This window comes from Oryx dammah, unplaced genomic scaffold, assembly GCF_014754425.2.
Source record: "Oryx dammah isolate SB20612 unplaced genomic scaffold, SCBI_Odam_1.1 HiC_scaffold_9, whole genome shotgun sequence".
In the NCBI taxonomy this organism is placed as follows: Eukaryota; Metazoa; Chordata; class Mammalia; order Artiodactyla; family Bovidae; genus Oryx; species Oryx dammah.
This window is the reverse complement of record NW_024070193.1, coordinates 48525477-48543009: the sequence shown is the minus strand read 5'-3', so window position 1 is coordinate 48543009 and position 17533 is coordinate 48525477. Positions and strand designations below refer to the sequence as shown.

The 17533-nt window shown below is 48.1% G+C and overlaps 1 protein-coding gene across 1 annotated transcript; it reads left to right on the top strand.

Moving 5' to 3' along the window:
* The first annotated feature begins 891 nt into the window (after nucleotides 1-891).
* Nucleotides 892-12481, top strand: SLC22A13 (solute carrier family 22 member 13). The gene is given in 12 exon segments (XM_040245964.1): nucleotides 892-939; nucleotides 1407-1698; nucleotides 1701-1806; nucleotides 6432-6536; nucleotides 6780-6934; nucleotides 7164-7329; nucleotides 7484-7604; nucleotides 7689-7795; nucleotides 8099-8202; nucleotides 8205-8308; nucleotides 8477-8583; nucleotides 9162-12481. Coding segments are annotated over 12 exon segments (1626 nt in total). The 3' UTR covers nucleotides 9373-12481.
* The last annotated feature ends 5052 nt before the right edge of the window (nucleotides 12482-17533 follow it).

Below are 17533 nucleotides of genomic sequence, written 5' to 3'. Positions count from 1 at the left end.
GTTTCCCCCACAAAGGCTGAGCCCCGAAGTGAGTAGTGGCAGCTGGTAGCGTCTGCTTTCTTGGCAGTTCATTCAAGGTTGTGCTGAGGACAAGAACTTGCAAGGGAGCTAGGTGAGGAAGCAGAGGTGGGGCTGACGACAGTGGGGAGCCTAGTGGGGAGTTTAGGGTGGAGGAGAGGGCAGAGAGACATGTCCTCTTGTGGCAGGGTTGTGGATGCTTGCCTCTGCCCTCCAGCATCTGCCCTGCCTGGACCCTCCCTTCATACGGACTGAATCACAGGCCGCAGGTACGGGCACATTATAGCCAGGGCTGCTCTGCACAACCTTACTGCCTCACATTCTCTCACTCCTGCACCTCTGCTCATCTCTTTTCTTAAAATAATTTAAAACAGACTTTCCAAGGGCTACACAAACAAATAGGTGAACATGAGTATGACACCCAAGCACGTATTTTCCCCTAATGGTCTATTTTGCCCCATCATTCCAATCCTCCGGCAATTAGATGCCTTCCAAGCCCAGGGTCTACCTGCAGTAAGACCCCCAGGGTAGAAAAAAGATGGGGCCATTCATCTGTGAGAGGTTCCTGTAAGAATCCTTACCTGCCATCTCCCATGCTGTGCCCCATCCTAACCTAGACTCCAGCAAGGTTATAGGAATGACCCCCAGATGGGGGCTCCCCAACTGGGGTGAGGCTTTGTCCTTTGATGCTCACCGAGATTGCCTGGGGTGGTTGGGGCTACTCTGGGGCCGCTTGCATTTGTTTTTTATTGTGGGAGGGTGTTAATGGTTTCTTCCTTGATTAGATATGAAGATGCACATGTTAGCTGTGCTGCTGAAGGGAAAGGCCTATATGCCCTTGGTGGGTCTCCTGGCCTTAATATTACCCTTGGGATGACTGGTGTTGCATACCACCACGTGCTAGGGACCCTGCAGGAGACAGTAAGGTCAGGGTCATGAGACCAGGTTGGTTGTACTCTTGGCCGAGTTAACATGCAGTCTGGTCCTTGCTGCTCTACTGTCATATCCTCCTCTGTCAAGTAGAGTAGCAACTGCCCTGTAACATTGAAATTACGCTCACAATTTGGATTCTTTCACAATGGGAGGGGTTTGCACTGGAGTGAGTTGTAGAGGATGTTGCAGCTAGAAGGAGTGTGGTCCTTGTACACCGTGTAATATCTGACTGGAGCTCGCTGCTGCGTGCTAGGCCTGAGAAGTTCCTCTGGTATTGCCTTGTCACACAGTCCGTCAAAAATCCTCAGATCCTCCAAGCCAGAGGATTCTGGCATTCCTAGACCTGAGCTCAGGAGCAGAGGTGTGACAGGTGGAGACACACAAGGCTGGATTAAACATTAACACAGCTGCCACCATTACCCCAAGCGAGCTGCAAAGCTAGCTGGTAGCCCCAGCTAAGGAGCTGGTGCCCAGTGACCGTGGCTCCCTTTGCATAGGTCTTGGCTGAACTGGGCAGCTTTGGTCATTTCCAGGTGCAGCTGCTGATACTCCTGAGTGTGCCCAGCTTCCTGACCGCCTTCTACATGTTCACCCAGGTCTTCATGGTCCTGGACGAGGCCCACTATTGTTCAGTGGCCTGTGTCAGGAACCAGACTCTGAACCTGAGCGCGGCTGAGCAGCTGGCCCTGAGCTTGCCCCTGGATGCTGCAGGCAGTCCCGAGCCCTGCCTCATGTTCCAGTTGCCCCCGATGGTGCCAGCCTGGAGTACGTCCTCAGCCACAGCTTCAGTGAGACACAGCTTTACGAGGCGGGCTGGGTCTATCCCGAAGGCAGGCCCTTGTCTGTAGAGAATGAGGTAAGGCCACGCATCAGTCTGACTTTCTAAGTGTTTTGAGTCAGTCAGCTGCTCTGCCTGCTGCTCTGCCCTCAGTCTCTGGTGTGACTGCCTCTGAAGCTGCCCCTTCACCCCAGGCCTGAATGACCATTGGCATGCCTGTTTTGCTTTCTGTCCTCTGCCTGTCGGCCCATCTAATTCTCCATCCATTCCCTTTGTCTGGAATGTTTGTCCATCTGTCCATTCATCTCTCTGTTTTTATCTGTCCCTCCGCCTGTCTGCCCCATGGCCTTCTTTCCTGCCGCTCCTGTCCAACTGTTCTGATGCCTTTCTCTTTCCTAGGTTTGCATCTGCCTTCCCATTTGCCTTTGTCTTCCAGTCCACCCCCTGTGTGTCTGCCCACTTACCTGTCTTCCTTGTTTAACTAATCTTACAGTCCTACCCCTTCCCTGCCCACTCGTCTACCTTCCTGCTTGCTTGCCTTGGAGTCCCTGCCCTCAGCTTTTCTCTCTAAATCTTTTCCTGCCTGCCTGCCTACCTCTGAGATGCTGGAAGCCACGAGGAACTCTAGGACTTGTCCTGCACATACCTGAGCAATTGCTTGTGCTATCTCTCTTCTCTTAGGAAGGGCCCCAGCAGATCAGTAGAAAGACTTTCCCACTCCAGCCACCTCAGAGCAAGAAGGGTTGCTTCCCAGAGAGTAGGGCAGAGCACAGAATAGGGAGATGACAAGGGCAGCACAGGCTTCCCGGTGAACCTGGGACTCATTCAGGGCACCCAGCAGCCTGAGGGTCTGTCTTCCTGCCTTCTTCCTGATCCTCCTGCTCAGTCCACTCACAGGGGGAGTAGGTCACCTTGAACTCTGCTAGCCCTGGATCTAGCCCAGCCTGGGTTTGTCTGACCCTCAGTGCCCCTTCCTTCATCTCCTCAGTGTCTCACCGATGGTAGATCTGATCTTCATCATCCTAAGATGCTGTGTCTACCTCTACAGGTGCTCATAAACTCACTGCCCATCGAGCCAAGTGTCACCATCCTTATAGCTCAGGCAGACTTCCAGAGTGCTCAGAGCCAACCCTAGCTCTTGTTCACAGCCTCTGCTGGACTGTTCATGGAATTGTTATCCAACCAACAGCTCCTGAGTTCTCAGTATGTGAGGCACAGTCAGAACAGAGGCACTGTCAGAACAGAGGCACCCTGTTCACCTCTGAGAAGACCTGGACTCCTAGTAGAGGGACAGAGGCTCAGTGAACTCTGAGGCTAGAATTCGCTTCTTCCTGGGGAGAGAATGGGCAGGCAGCTCCCTGAAGGAGCTGGTTTGTGAGCTGGGTGCCCAGGGACCAGAAGAAGGTTAATACGGAAAAGGAGAAGGCCTTCGTAGACAGGGAATAGAAAAAGAAAGGCCTGGTAACAGGAAGAAGGTGATGTGTCAGGAACTTGGTTTGCCTGGGCAGGTTGTACGGGACGAAAGGGACGTTCTCAAGGACTAAGGGCCTCTCTCTCCTCAGTCACCAACTTAGTCTTTGCTGACCCTGGTGTTGGACCTTGGCCCTCTGGCCCTTCCCTGACATGTTTCCACAGACCCACCCTTCCAAGGATTGCAACTCCCAAGTGAATGTACGCTTTTGGTACTTTTTGCCTCCAACTACTTGACAACCCCAAACTCGGTCCCAGAGTGGAGCTACCTTGTGTGAGGCGTCCATCCTGGCTTCCAGTCTATAAGCAGGGGTAGAAGCTACACTACAAGCTACGCTGACTCCGGGGACTTCTCTGAGCTGATATCCCAAGTTTCCTTCATAACCAGCAGCATCACATGCAAAGTGAAATACAGATAATCCAGATTTGAGAAGAAAAAAAAAAAATACATTTCCTTATAAGCTGTGTGCTCGTGAATGACAGAGTACATTTCTCCTTCTCAGCCTACCTGTCCAATGTTTCCTGGGTGCCCATCCTTGGTAAAAGCGAAAATGACTCCCAGCCATGTTCACACAAACCTCTGAACACAGAGGTCACTGGACCATCAGTGAATAGGAAAAACAGTGAAGTCTGTCCTGGAACCACAGAAGGAAGGTGTGCAGAGCAGAGAGAATAGCCATTTCTAGGGTCTGGAGCATGAAAGCCCCTGGCGTGTGTGAGCAATGCTAACATACAAAGAGGACTGGGAAAAGACAAGAGCCAACTCTTAAAGAGTCTCAGATACCAGTGCTAAGGAATTGGGACTTTCTTCCAGAGACCAGTGGGAGCCATTGATGGTTTGAAACAGTGGAAACGAGACTTGATGGGTTGTGCGCCAAGAAATGGGGTGGGATTCTGTAGTCCACCATGGCAGGCCCCAGACAGAACTGTCCACCGTAGGCATTAGGGCTGGGGAGGTTGACACCTGGTGTCCCAAGTTGGAGCCCTCTTCGTCTCTTTTCCATCTGCAACATGACACCAGCACATGAACTGGGGTTGTTCTTGGCACCTCTCCACGCCTCTCACTTCTGCGAAACAGAGGTAATAATAAGCCTACATGGGAGTTAGAGAATTTGATAAGACAGGATTTATGAATGGTGTCCACTGAGCAGAGGAGGCAGCCTTGGTGGAGTCCCATGGCTTGGCACTCGCGTCTTCAGAGCATGAAGGCCCCTTGTATCTGAGATGCCTATGTCACCAGCTGTGTGCTTCTTGGGCCTCACGAAGCTGTGTTAGTACAGCCTCAGCTGAACTGACAGCACAGCCACTTTGCTACCTATGTTGTACGTGTTAATTCCTTGTATCCTATCAGGTGGTACTGAGGAACCTGTTTCATCTTCATTTGTACATGGGCAACCCAAGACACCAGCAGATCAGCTAACAAAGTCACACAGAATGACTCAGCAGACCTTTATTCATAATTTTTTATTTTAAACAATATCTAACTACAGAGGCAATCTGTGGTGGCGAGACAAAAAAGCAAACAGGATAGAACCGGGTGGAACACCAAGTTACAAGTACCCAGTCCTGCCGCACTTCATTCTCAGGAGCAATCCATTCATCATTTGATGATCACTTAAAGCTATTACAAAATTAACAGTCATCCTTCAAGACAGATGTAGGAGCAAAATACTATCTCCTGAATTGGTTAACTTTTGGCTAAAGATTAGGTCACTCATGGAGACTGGCTCCTCAGCTAACTGAAGGTATTGATTGGTTCCTTCCTTCCTTCTTCACTCATCCTTTCACTCAGGAAACAGTACCTTAGCTTTCCGTTAGTTTCACTTCCTGTCCACGGCAGCAAAGATGTCTGAACTCACGGCCATCCAGCTGTCCAACTCTAGGACCTAGGACTAGCTGCTGAAGCTATGTACAGTAAGTCAGGGATTGTTGCTAGAATTATGTGAGACGATGCATGTGAAACATTTGGCATAGTACCCAATCCAGGGAGAGCACTCAGTACGCATTAATACTGTGAAGTTGTCTCCGTGAGCTCTGGAGGAGAACTCACCTGTCATGATCCCCCTGCACACACTTGAGTATGGAGCTGAGAGGTGTGCAGGGGGCACAGAACTCCCTTGAGGGGCACACAAACGGGGGTCAGTCACACGCCATTGTTGTGTGTGCACACGCAGTGGACATGTGTACAGATTTATACGGACACCCATATGTTCTTCACTTGGACTTCCGATCTGTCTGTCAGGTTCTGTGAGTCTCAGGTAGGCTGTCTCCCCTTCATCACCATGTGTGTACAGGGTACACGTTCCTGCATCCTAACCTCTTTCCTTAGGGGATGTGTGAGGGCTCCTTAGGATTCTGATTGCCCGAGCATGATGGGAGTTTCAGGGGGATTTTGCAGTCAGTTGGGAAAAGTCTGAAAGGCCCAAGCAGGTCACAGGGGTGCCGTAGTTACAGGGAAGAGGACCCATTTGTCAGGAAGAAGCAGTTAGTGACTGTCAGGGGTTCCCAAACCGTGCATCCATAGTGGGTCAATAATTTTATATGGTATCTCCAGGCCAAAAAAAATACCCAGACGATTCATATAATAAGTAATTTGATCCAAACAACTTAAGAAGAGGGACTTCCCTGGTGGTCCAGTGGTTAAGACTATTCACTTCCAATTTGATCCTTGGTTGAAGAACTAAGATGCCTCATGCCATGCAGTGGGGTAAACAAACAACAACAACAAAAAAACCATCAACAGCAAAAATAAAACAGAAACAAAACTTAAGAATTTATATACTAATAACTCAGTAGCTGTTTAAAAACATACACAAATCAAAAGAAAACATTTAAATTTCATCCTCAAGTAAGTGCAGTTACTTCCTAATAGGATATATTGGGAACCACACATCGCAGTCCTTGAACCCTGTGAGTTTCACATGGTTTTTGCTTTTTCCACAGCACTTGGCAAAAACACAACTTCACACCGATCACTGAAAAGAATTGCGTGAACCATCTGGAGCTGGTAGTTTGATATGAAACAGATGTTGACTGTCACTGTATTTCCTCTTACACTTCTAAGTATCGTGTCGTACACTCTGAGTTCACAAAGCTGGTGCCCTGGGGTACCTTGATACACAGTTTGGGAACCTGCCCCACTTCTGTCCTGAGAGGTTTGTCATGCATGGGCTAGCTGATAAAAGGACTGGCCTTAGCTACCCCTGAGCTCACATCTGCCTGTGTCTACCTCATTTAACATGGTCTATGGGCGGAAGCATCTGAAGGAAACCTCCCAGTCGGTGTGTGTGGCTGGGCTCCTCAGTGGGGTGCTCACCTTCTGGCCCCTCTGCGACTGGTAAGAACCTTGACCAGTTCCCCCGACCGAGCATGCTCTTGGGCTCCTGGCCCAGAGTTTTGTTCTCCCCAGGGCCCCTCTCACCAGTCTCCAGGTAAGGCCCTGTCTACTTGCAATGGGACTCCCAGCTGGGGCCATGCACCCTCCCAGACAGAGCACCCAGCAAAGGGCTTGGGGCTGGGTCTCCCTTCCTCTTTCCCCTCAGAGAGATGCGCTCCTTGACCTGCCCCTTTGCAACCCCAGGATCGGCCACAAGGCCACTCTCCTGGTGCAGCTGCTCCTCTTCGCCATCCTCGGCATGAGGACAGCCTTCGTGCCCAGCTTTGAGCTCTACATGGTCCTGTGCTTTTCTGTGGCCACAGCCGTCGCTGGATACACCTTCGGCAATGTCACCCTACGTGAGTATCTGGGCCCTGAAGCCATCAGCTGCAGAGCAAGGCCACGGGGCCTGCGTGGCCACACTCCCACACTGCCTGGGGGGCCCAGTCAGCTCCGGGCACCTAATGTGATGGCACTGGCACGCCCTGAACTGGACCAGGACCACAGCCCCTGACCTGGGGGCATCTCACGATGGCAGGGAGTGATAGGGTGGGGTCCGGCCCAGCCTCAGCCTCTGCCTGCCTCTGGTTACAGAGTGGGCGGGGCGCTCGTGGAGGATCCAGGCTGTGGTCCTGGCACAGTGCGCCTTCTCCCTGGGGCAGATGGCTCTTGTAGGACTTGCCTACGATATCCGGAACTGGAGACTCTTCCAGATTGCTGGCACGGCACCTGTCTTTCTGCTCTTCTGCTTCTGGTGAGGAGATATTTCCCAGGCAAACTACCTCTTGGCTGGTGGAGCATGCAGAGAGGTGTCTGGGGGAGGGAGCCTGTGAGGCCTGTAGGGTGTATGTGTGCTAGGACAGTGGGGAAGTTCAGGCCCCAAGGTCACAGCCATTCCTTACCCACAGGGCCCTGCCAGAATCTGCACGGTGGCTCCTTACCTGGGGGAGCGGAGAGGAGGCCAAACAATTGATCCAGAAAGTGACCTTGATCAACAGGCACAAACTCTCCTCCCAGCTCCTGAGCCAGGTACTTGCAGCACTGGGCCAGCCCTGCCTGATAGGACCACACAGACCGGCCTGCCTGGCCCCTCACTCTGCACCTCCCTCCCAGCTGGCCCCAGAGAAGACCAGCCCTTCAGGGAATGCCCTAGATCTGTTCCAACACCCCCAGCTCCAGAAGGAGACCCTGATTCTCTTCTACGTCTGGTGAGTGGACTCAGGGCCCACGGCCCTTGCTGAGGCCTAAACTAAAGGGCTGCCATGTCTCTGTGGGAGGTGGCTGTCTGGGTACCACTGGGTCGCTTGCTGGCTGTGCTTCTGTCTGCTGTAGTGGCTCCTGGCCAAGGCAGTCTCTCTTTCTGAGTGCGATGGGGTCTCATCACCTGGCACTGAGAGGGACTCTTGAACTCTGCAGGTTTGTGGACAGCCTGGTGCTCTGTGAACAGGGAGGCCTGGCGTGCTGTGATTTATGGGGTCGCAAAGAGTTGGACGCGACTGAGCGACTGAACTGAACTGAACTGAACTGATGTTCTATGGCCTGGGCCTCAAGGTGGGGCACTTTGGCCTGAACATCTACCTGACGCAGTTAATCTTCGGAGCAGTCGAGGTGCCTGCCTGCTACTGCAGCATTTTATAATGGAATGGATGGGCCGCAGGTAGAGTCAGTCGGGGACCCTGGCTCTGGGTGGCCTCACGTGTATCACCATCATCTTCATCCCAGCAGATACCAGGGCCTCTGCCCACACCCACCCCTGCTACCGAGACCCCTTGTTTCCTTTTCAGGAGTGAGGGCTTCTCTGGGGCTCGGGTGCACAAGGGGTGAGGAGTTTGGGAGGCAGAGACAGGGCCCAGGGGGTGGGCTGGCCACTCTCCCTGTGGCTGATGGGCAGCTTCCACCAGATCTGCCTGTGGTGGTCACTGCTGGCTCTGGTGGGGAAGTTTGCCTTGGCGGCTGGATTTACCATCTTCTCCGTGAACTCTGCTGAGCTCTTCCCCACTGTCATCAGGTAAGGGTGGCGGGTACAACCCTGGCTCCTCTGCTCCCAAGACCCTCATTTTGACCATCCCTCCTCTGCCCTCCCTGGTGTTCCCCACAGAACTTACAGGACTGGCTCTGGGGCAGCAGGGCTGGATGGGGTCCAGGGCTGGATGAGGTCAGGGGAGTGCAGAAGAGGGCAGTGGAGGACAGATACACCAGGGGCCATCGCCTGGCCTTGTCAGGACTAAATACAGTGTGAGTCCAGGTTTGATGAATGGCTCAGAAGGAAGTCTGCAGTGGGAGTGGGAGGTGGTCAGGAGGTGGAGCCTTTGATCGGAGACTGGATAGGTGGGGAGGAGTACAGCCGGCAAACAGAAGGCCTGGAGGTGGGAGAAGCAGGCCACATCGTAGGACCAGGAGAAGTGCAGGTTGATGGGGCGGGAAGGCTGGGTGGACTTGAGGAAGCCTGGGGACTGTACATGTCTGGGGAGACCAGATGAGACATCGGGGCTTTCCAAGGACGTGAGCTGGGGTGGAACTGTGGGAGGAGCTGGGGTGGACCCAGGGGAGGCCGGGTCCCCTCAGCTTCTGCCGGCCTTCCCACAGGCAGACGGGCATGGCACTGATGGACATCTTTTCAAGGATCAGGGGCATCCTCATGCCACTCATGACCCTGCTGGGCGAGCATCACGTGTCCCTCTTCGTGCTCATCTACGGCAGCCTCCCCATCGGGGCCGGCTTACTCTGGGCCCTGCTGACAGAGACACGTGGCCAGACCCTGAAGGACACCGTCGACGACCTGGAGCAAGAATCCTGACCACAGTGAGGTGCTTGCTCTCTCTGAAGCCCAGGACCTCACATCAGTGGCCCCTCTTCCAGAAGGCCAGGTCTCCACTTTACCACTTGTCCATTGTTGCAGAGGGAGCCCTCACAATCCCCATACTTTGGGGAGGAGGTGGCGAGGAATGAGAACAGTTCCTAGATAGCCAATGATGACCTTCTGCTTCCTCCGGCTCTCTGAAGGCAGTGCTCTCAGAAAAGGATTTGGAGGCCTTGGGAAGTATTTCCAGCCCAGGGTAGCCTTTAGGGCAGCACTTAGCTGTATGACTGTGTCTCCAAAGCTAGACCTGCAGCAGCAGAGAGCTGCCTGAACACTCCCCTGTAAATAGCTGGACCTGTGAGCACCACCAGCCTTGCTAATGGAGGCAGTACCCTGTGAGCTGGCCCCAGAGCCAGCCACCCACTGCCTGGCCCAATCTCAGAAGCATCCTAGATGGGCCTCCCTCCTTTCAAAACCATGCTCATCCCCAAAACCCCATCCCCAGTACCCTGTTCTGAATTAGAATCTTGGGTTTAACTTGTTCTCTGACACTCTTTGGGGATATGGCTCCTCAGATCCCCTCCATCTGGGATTCCCCCTGTCCTGAAAACATAGGCCCAGAACAGGACAGCCGAGTAGGGCCTCTCCCAGCCCTTGAAGTCATGGGCCCATCCAGGCAGGTGGACAAAGGGAAGTTTGCCGTTCCTCCAGTGGCTGGACCAGGCCTTAATGAATAAGGTGGGACCCACAAGACATTTGGTCTAGCTGAGAGGAGACTGATTCAGTCAGAATCAAAGCTTCAGGGTTGCCTTCTCTTCGGAGATTCTCCTTCACCTGCCCTTCACTCAGGACCAGTGGCGGGGAGAGGCAGGACCTGGCTCTGTCCCTCTCTAGGCCCCTGTTTCCTTTCAGTCTCTGATGCTCTGGCTCTTGCAGGGCCCATGCAGGGTAAGAGAAGGGGGCAGAAGTCTTCTTACTTGGTGGCCACTAGTGTTGGTTCTTTTGGGACTTGCAGTGAGTAATCACCAGTCAGTGGCCCTGGGAGGCTCCTACAATTAGGCTTTCTTCAACAATATTCAGGGGTTCTCAGTGATCACCCCAGGACCTCTGCATTGCTCCTTAGTATGAATAAGATGCTGGCAAATGACTCCTTGGAACCCTGCTTCATCTCCTGCCCCTCCCTGTGGATCCCCACATTGTATCTCTTGGGCTGGCCTCCCTTACAAGACAGTCCAACTAGCACAACCATAGCAGCACGTTAGCCCAACTGTCCGCCTTCTTTCTGCTTACACCCCAAGAGCTGGGCACAGCTAGAGAGCATCACACTCGCGGCTCTCTTCTCTGAATTCACGGTCACCAGTACTTCCTGAGTCTTCGGCAGCACCTTGTATTCCTATCAGCTTTTCAAGTCAGCTTGCTTTCCAGTTCTTATTGGTGGCTATTTCTCAGGTCCACTCTGCTTGTCCCCCTTCCTCTTACCCCCTACCAGATAGCTTCTCATCCTCCTCTCAGAGAAAGAAAAAGCCATCCTATGGCCACTCCTCAAGTTTCCCTCCAAGAAAACTTTAACCTACACTCCCTCCTCCCCTGGGTGGGGATCTGGGAGCAGCTGAGCAGAGCATCTGTTCCTCCCTTGACTTTCCTCTCCATTTTTCCTCCTTAGGCCTGGGGATTGGGGGTGAGCAAGTGGTGCCTGGAAGGATGGGAGGATTTCCCACAATGGAGGTGGAGCCATCATGGGGGAGGCAGGTGCTCTGGGTGTTGGACACAGTCTGCATGAAGGCATGGGGCTGGCTTATGGGGAGATTTTCCCAGTCTGCCTTGCCCCTCCTGTCCCTAGGGCCTATGGCCAGTTGTGCCCCAGTGGTGGAATGCTGCTCCCCTTCATCCTACCCAACCCCAGGACCTCCCCACCCCATTGTGACACTGCTCCCTAGACACCATGGAACCCAAGGGTTCTGCTTCCAAGGGTCCGGCTGGGCCTGGACTGTGGTCAGGTGGGCCCTGGCTTTGGCTTGTGGTCCTGTCTCTAGGGAGGAAGGGCTGGGAGGGTATCGAGGGTTTCCACTATGATGACACCCAGCAATTGTGGGGCCGCATTCTCAGTATAGGTATTGACAGGAGCCTGCCAGACCTTGACTGACTGTGAGAAGTCTGTGGAAGGAGCAGGCTGCCCTCCCAGGAAGCGTGAGTTCTAAGATGTGGCATCTGGCCATTTCCTGTCCTCAGAAAGGGGGCTGCTCCTGGCTGTACCTCCCTGTCCCAGGCCTCAGTTTCCTCTTTTTATATTGGGAACCAGTTGCTGGGGCCTGTCCACCTGGTGGGGGACCTTTGGGAACAAGTGCTTCAGGTTCTTGCAGGCTGTCAGGCCCCTGTTGGGCATTCAGGTGATGCTCAGGGGACACTGAAGGTCACTCTACCAGAGAAGCTGGCTCCAGGCCCCAAACCAAATCTTTGTGAGCAAAACAAAAAGTTCTCTCCATCCCTCCCTCCTTCACTCCCCTCTTTCCCTCCCTCCCTATGAAGTCTCCTCTATCATGTGACACCCTCTCCAACCTTACACATGGACACACTCTGCTAGTTTCCTGTTGCTGTTGTGACAGATTGCCACAAACTTACTGGCTTTCAACAACACAGATGTATTACAGTCTTGCAGGTCAGAAGGCCAAAATAGGCCTCACTTGGCTAAAACTAGGTGTCACAGAGCTGTATTCCTTTCTGGAGGCTCTAGTGGGGAATATAGTTCCTTGCCTTGCCCAGCCTCTTGAGACTGCCCACAATTCCTTGGCTAATGCTCTTTTGTATCTACAAATCTCGCAATGGCTGGTCAAATCTTGAGAGACATAACTGAAGTTTATTCATTTTCACTGCTGCATTGTATGCTATTAGAGAAATATACCACAGTTTATCCATTCCTCTCTTGATGGGGTTTTTGGGCTCTTTTCCCCACCTCCCATATTTAGAATGTATTGTCATGAATGTTTTGATACTCTTCTTGGATCATGTGTACAAATGTTTACCCAGAGTATACAAGTGGGAATAGAATTGCTGGGTCATAAGGTGTGAGGCTGGGCCTTCCCTAGTGGCTCTGCAGTAAAGAATCTGCCTGCCAGTATAAGAGACACAGGAGACACGGGTTTGATCCCTGGATGGGGAAGATCCCCTGGAGGAGGAAACAGCAACCCATTCCAGTATTCTTGCTGGGAAATCCCATGGACAGAGGAACCTGGAGGGCTACAGTCCATGGTGTCACAAAGAATTGGACACAGCACACACACACTCAAGGTGTGAGGATATTCACCTCTACGAGACAATGCCTGTTTTCCAAAATGGAACTATGAATACTCCTGCCTGAAATGTATGAAAAATGGATATTGGGTATTGTCAAACTTCTTAAATTTTCTCAAGCAAAGTGTAAATTATGGTCTTGATCTGCATTTCCCTTATTATTAAAGAGATTGAGCATCTCTTCATATGTTTGTTTATATTTTCTCTTATTGAAAAGCCCATTCATGTCTTTTGGCCATTTCTCTATTGTCTTATTGATTTGTGGCCTCTTTACACATTCTTGATCCTTTTTATCCCCCCACTGATGCATGTTTGTTATGTATTCTCCCAGTTGTGTGATTTTTTTTTTTTAACTTTACAATGTTCATTTTTGAGTAGTCCAATTTATAATTTAAAGGTTTTTTAAAATTATTTTATTTATTTATTTTTGGCTCTGCTGGGTCTCTGTTGCTACATACGAGCTTTCTATAGTTGTGGAGAATGGGGGCTACTCTCTAATTGCAGTGTATGGGATTCTCATTTTGGTGGCTTCTCTTGTGGAGCACAGGCTCTAGGCAGATGGACTTCAGCAGTTGCAGCCCAGGGGCTCATTAGTTGTGGCCCAAGGGCTATCAAGTATATTTGCTTGTTGCTGCTCTTCAGTCACTAAGTCGTGAGAAATTTAAGAAGCAATTCCATTTACCACTGCATCAAAAAGAATAAAATATCTAGGAATAAACCTACCTAAGGAGACAAAAGACCTGTACTCTGAAAACTATAAGATGCTGATGAAAAAAATCAAAGAAGACATAAACAGATGGAAAGATATATCATGTTCATGGATTGGAAGAATCAATATTGTCAAAAATGAGTATACTACCCAAGGCAAACTACAGATTCAATATAATCCCTATCAAATTACCAATGGCATTTTTCACAGAACTAGAACAAAAATATCTTAAAATTTGTATGGAGACACAAAAGACCCCACCAAATAGCCAAAGCAATCTTGAAAATGAAAAATGGAGCTAGAGGAATAAGGCTTCCTGACTTCAGACTGTACTACCAAGCTACAGTCATCAGAACAGTATGTTACTGGCACAAAAATAGAAATATAAATCAATGGAACAGGATAGAAAACTCAGAAATAAATATATATATATGTGTGTGTGTGTGTATGTATATATATATATGTATATATATATAGGACTCCATCTAGTTAGTTCACACATCCATTACCTACCTATTTATTTATTATGATTTTTGGTGAGAAATTTATGTTCTGCTGTCTTAGCATTGGAGAAGGAAATGGCAGCCCACTCCAGTGTTCTTGCCTGGAGAAACCCAGGGACAGGGGAGCCTGGTGGGCTGCCGTCTATGGTGTCACACAGAGTCAGACACGACTGAAGTGACTTAGCAGTAGCAGCAGTCTTAGCAGATTTCAATTATGCAATGTAGTGTTATCCACTATAGTCACATGTTTTTACATTATATCCTCAGGCCTATTCATCTTATAGTAGAAAGTAATTATTCTTTTACCAACCTCTTTCTTTTTCCCACTCCCAGAAATCACTTTCACTTTAGTTTTCACTAGTCTGATTCTTTTTTTTAAAAAAATTCTGCATATAAGTGATAACCCTGCAGTATTTGTCCTTCTCTATCTGTCGACTACTGTTAATGCCCCCGAGATCCATCCATGTTGTCACAAATGACAGGATTTCCCTTTTTTCTCATGGCTAAGTAGTATTTCACTATGTGAAATGAAGTATACCATGTTATCTGTATCCATTCATCCACTGATGGACACAGTGTTGTTTCCATATCTGGCTGTTTTTGTTCACTGTTTCCATTTCTGTCTTAACTTTATCATCTTTTTCTTTTATTTGGGTTTGTTCTTTTGTTCTTTTTCTCTTATGATGAGCATTTAGTTCTTTTATGTTCAGTCTTTCTGATTTTCTATTATAAAGCAAGTTAAAACTATAAATTTTCCAGAGTACCACTTTTTATATCACCCATAAGTTTGATATGAATGGTATAAAATTTTATAATTTTTACTTATAAACATTTGTGTTATCACTCAATTTTTTCATATTGTAAAATTTTTTATTATGACCCCTTCTTTGACTTCTGAGATATTCAAAGTTTTATTAATTTAAAATATATATTCATAAAATTTTAGAAAAATATATGTATATTACATGTTCATGGATTAGAAGACTCAATATTGTTAAGATGTCAGTTCTTCCCAAACTAATCTATAGATTCAATATAATCTCAATCAAAAGCACAGCAAGCTGTTTTGCAGATATCAGCAAACTGATTCTAAAGTTCAGATGGAAGGACAAAAGACCTATTAATAGATATTCAACACAGTAATAAAAAAGAACAAAGTTGGAGGCTTTTAAGACCTGATTTTAAGACTTCCTGTAAAGTTTTCCATAATTAAAATACATGATATTGGCAAATAGAATAGACACACAGAAACATGAAAGAGAATAGACGACTCCAGAAATAGACCTGCATAAATATAGTTAACTGGTCAAAGGATAAAAAGGCAATCCAATGGAGAAAGGATGGTCTTTTCAACAATGGTATTGGAATAACTGGATGACCATATGCAAAAACACAATGTAAAAAATATTAATGTAAACACAGATCTTATACTCTTTATAAAAATTAACTCAAAATGGCCATAGACACAAAACTGTATAAAACTTCTAGAAGACAAACTAGGAGAAAATCTAAAAGGCTTGGCAGTGAATTGCTAGATACAACAGCAAAAGCAAAATCTATGAAAGAAAAAAATGATAAGTTGGATTTTTATTAAAACAAACTTCTGCTCTGCAAAAAATGCTGTTAAGAGAATAAAAAGGCAAGCCACAAACCACAGAAAATATTTGCAAAACATATCTAATAAAAGGTTTGTATCCAAAATATACAAATAACCCAAAGCTCAACAATGAGGAAGTAAACATCCCATTTTTTTTAAATGGGCAAAGAAGATACATGATGGCAAATAAGCATATGAAAAGATACTCAGCATTACTTGACATTGTGCATGCCTGCTAAGTTGTTTCCATCATGTCAGATTCTTTGTGATGCCAGTCTCCTCTGTCCATGGAATTCTCCAGGCAAGAATACTGGAGTAGGTTGCCATGCCCTCCTCCAGGGGATCTTACTGACCCACTGGCAGGCAGGTTCTTTACCACTAGCACCACCAGAGAAGCCCTATTTGTCATTAGGGAATTGCAGTTTAAAGAATGAAAAAAAGAACACATCTATTATTATGGCTAAGGGCCAAGAAACCATTATCAGGTGCTGGCAAGAATGCAGTACAACAAGAATTTTCATTCATTGCTGATAGGAGTGCAAAATGGTACAGCCACATTGGAACAGTTTCCAATTTCTTACAAAGCTAAACATAGTTTTACCATATGACCCAACATTTGTGTTCCTAGGTATTTACACAACCTATTTGAAAATTATGTCCACAGAGAAACCTGCATGCAAATATTTATAGCAGCTTTATTCACAACTGCCAAACACCGGAAACAACTGAGATATCCCTCAATAATAGATGAATGAAAAAAAAAACCATAGTACATGTGTACACTGAAAAATAATATTCAAGGATTAAAAAAAAAATAAGCTATTAGGCCATGAAAAGGTGTGAATGACCCTTCAGTGCATACTGCTGAGTGAAAGAAGCCAGTCTGTAATGGCTATATAATTCCACATCTGTGACACTGCAGAAAAAGCAAGATATACTATAAAAAAGATCAGTCAATGTGAGGGGTTTGAGAGGAGAGAGCAGGGTTTAATAAGTGGAGAACAGATTCTTTTAGGGCAGTGAGACATCTGTCTGATAGTCATGGTAGATACATGACTCCACACATTTGTCAAAACCCATAGAACTTTACAGCCCAAAGAATGAACTATACCATATACAAATTTTTAAAAAATTATTTAAAAGCTGGAGGGATCCCAGGATGGAATGCAGACTGTGATGGATTAATGTAACTGTATTACACCTGTATGAAATATATATTTTTAATTAACTGTTTGTTAGTGATTTCTAATTTAATCGCATCGTAGTCAGAAGATGGGGCTTCTCTGGTGGTTCAACAGTAAAGAATCCGCCTGCCAGTGCAGGAGAGGCAGGTTTGACCCCTGGGTCAGGAAGAGCCCCTGGAGAAGGAAATGCCAACCCATTTGAATATTCTTGCCTGGGAAATCCATGGACAGAGGAGCCTGGAGGGCTACAGTCCATGGGGTCACAAAGGGTCAAACACGACTTAGTGACTAAAACAACAACAGTCAGAAGATAGGTCTAGGACTTCCCTGGCGATCCAGTGGCGAAGACTCCACTCTCCCACTGCAGGGGACCGGGGTTCAATCCCTGATCCTGGTCGGGACGATCCCGCATGCTGCACAGCTGGCCAAAAAGAAAAATAAAAAAGATCTCTATTCTTTGAAAAGGTGTAGAAGCTCTATACAGTGAACAAAAACAAGACTGGGAGCTGACTGCGCCTCAGATCATGAACTCCTTCTTGCCAAATTCAGCCTTAAATTGAAGAAAGTAGTGAAAACCACTAGACGATTCAGGTATAACCTAAATCAAATCTCTTACTATTATACAGTGGAAGTGCCAAATAGACTCAAGGGATTAGATCTGATAGACTGCCTGAAGAACAGGCAAAGTTTTGTGACATTGTACAGGAGACAGTGAGCAAGACCATCCCCAAGAAAAAGAAACTCAAAAAGGCAAAATGGTTGTCTGAAGACGCCTTACAAATAGCTGAGAAAAGAAGAGAAGCAAAAGGCAAAGGAGAAAAGGAAAGATTATACCCATTTGAATGCAGAGTTCCAAAGAATAGCAAGGAGAGATAAG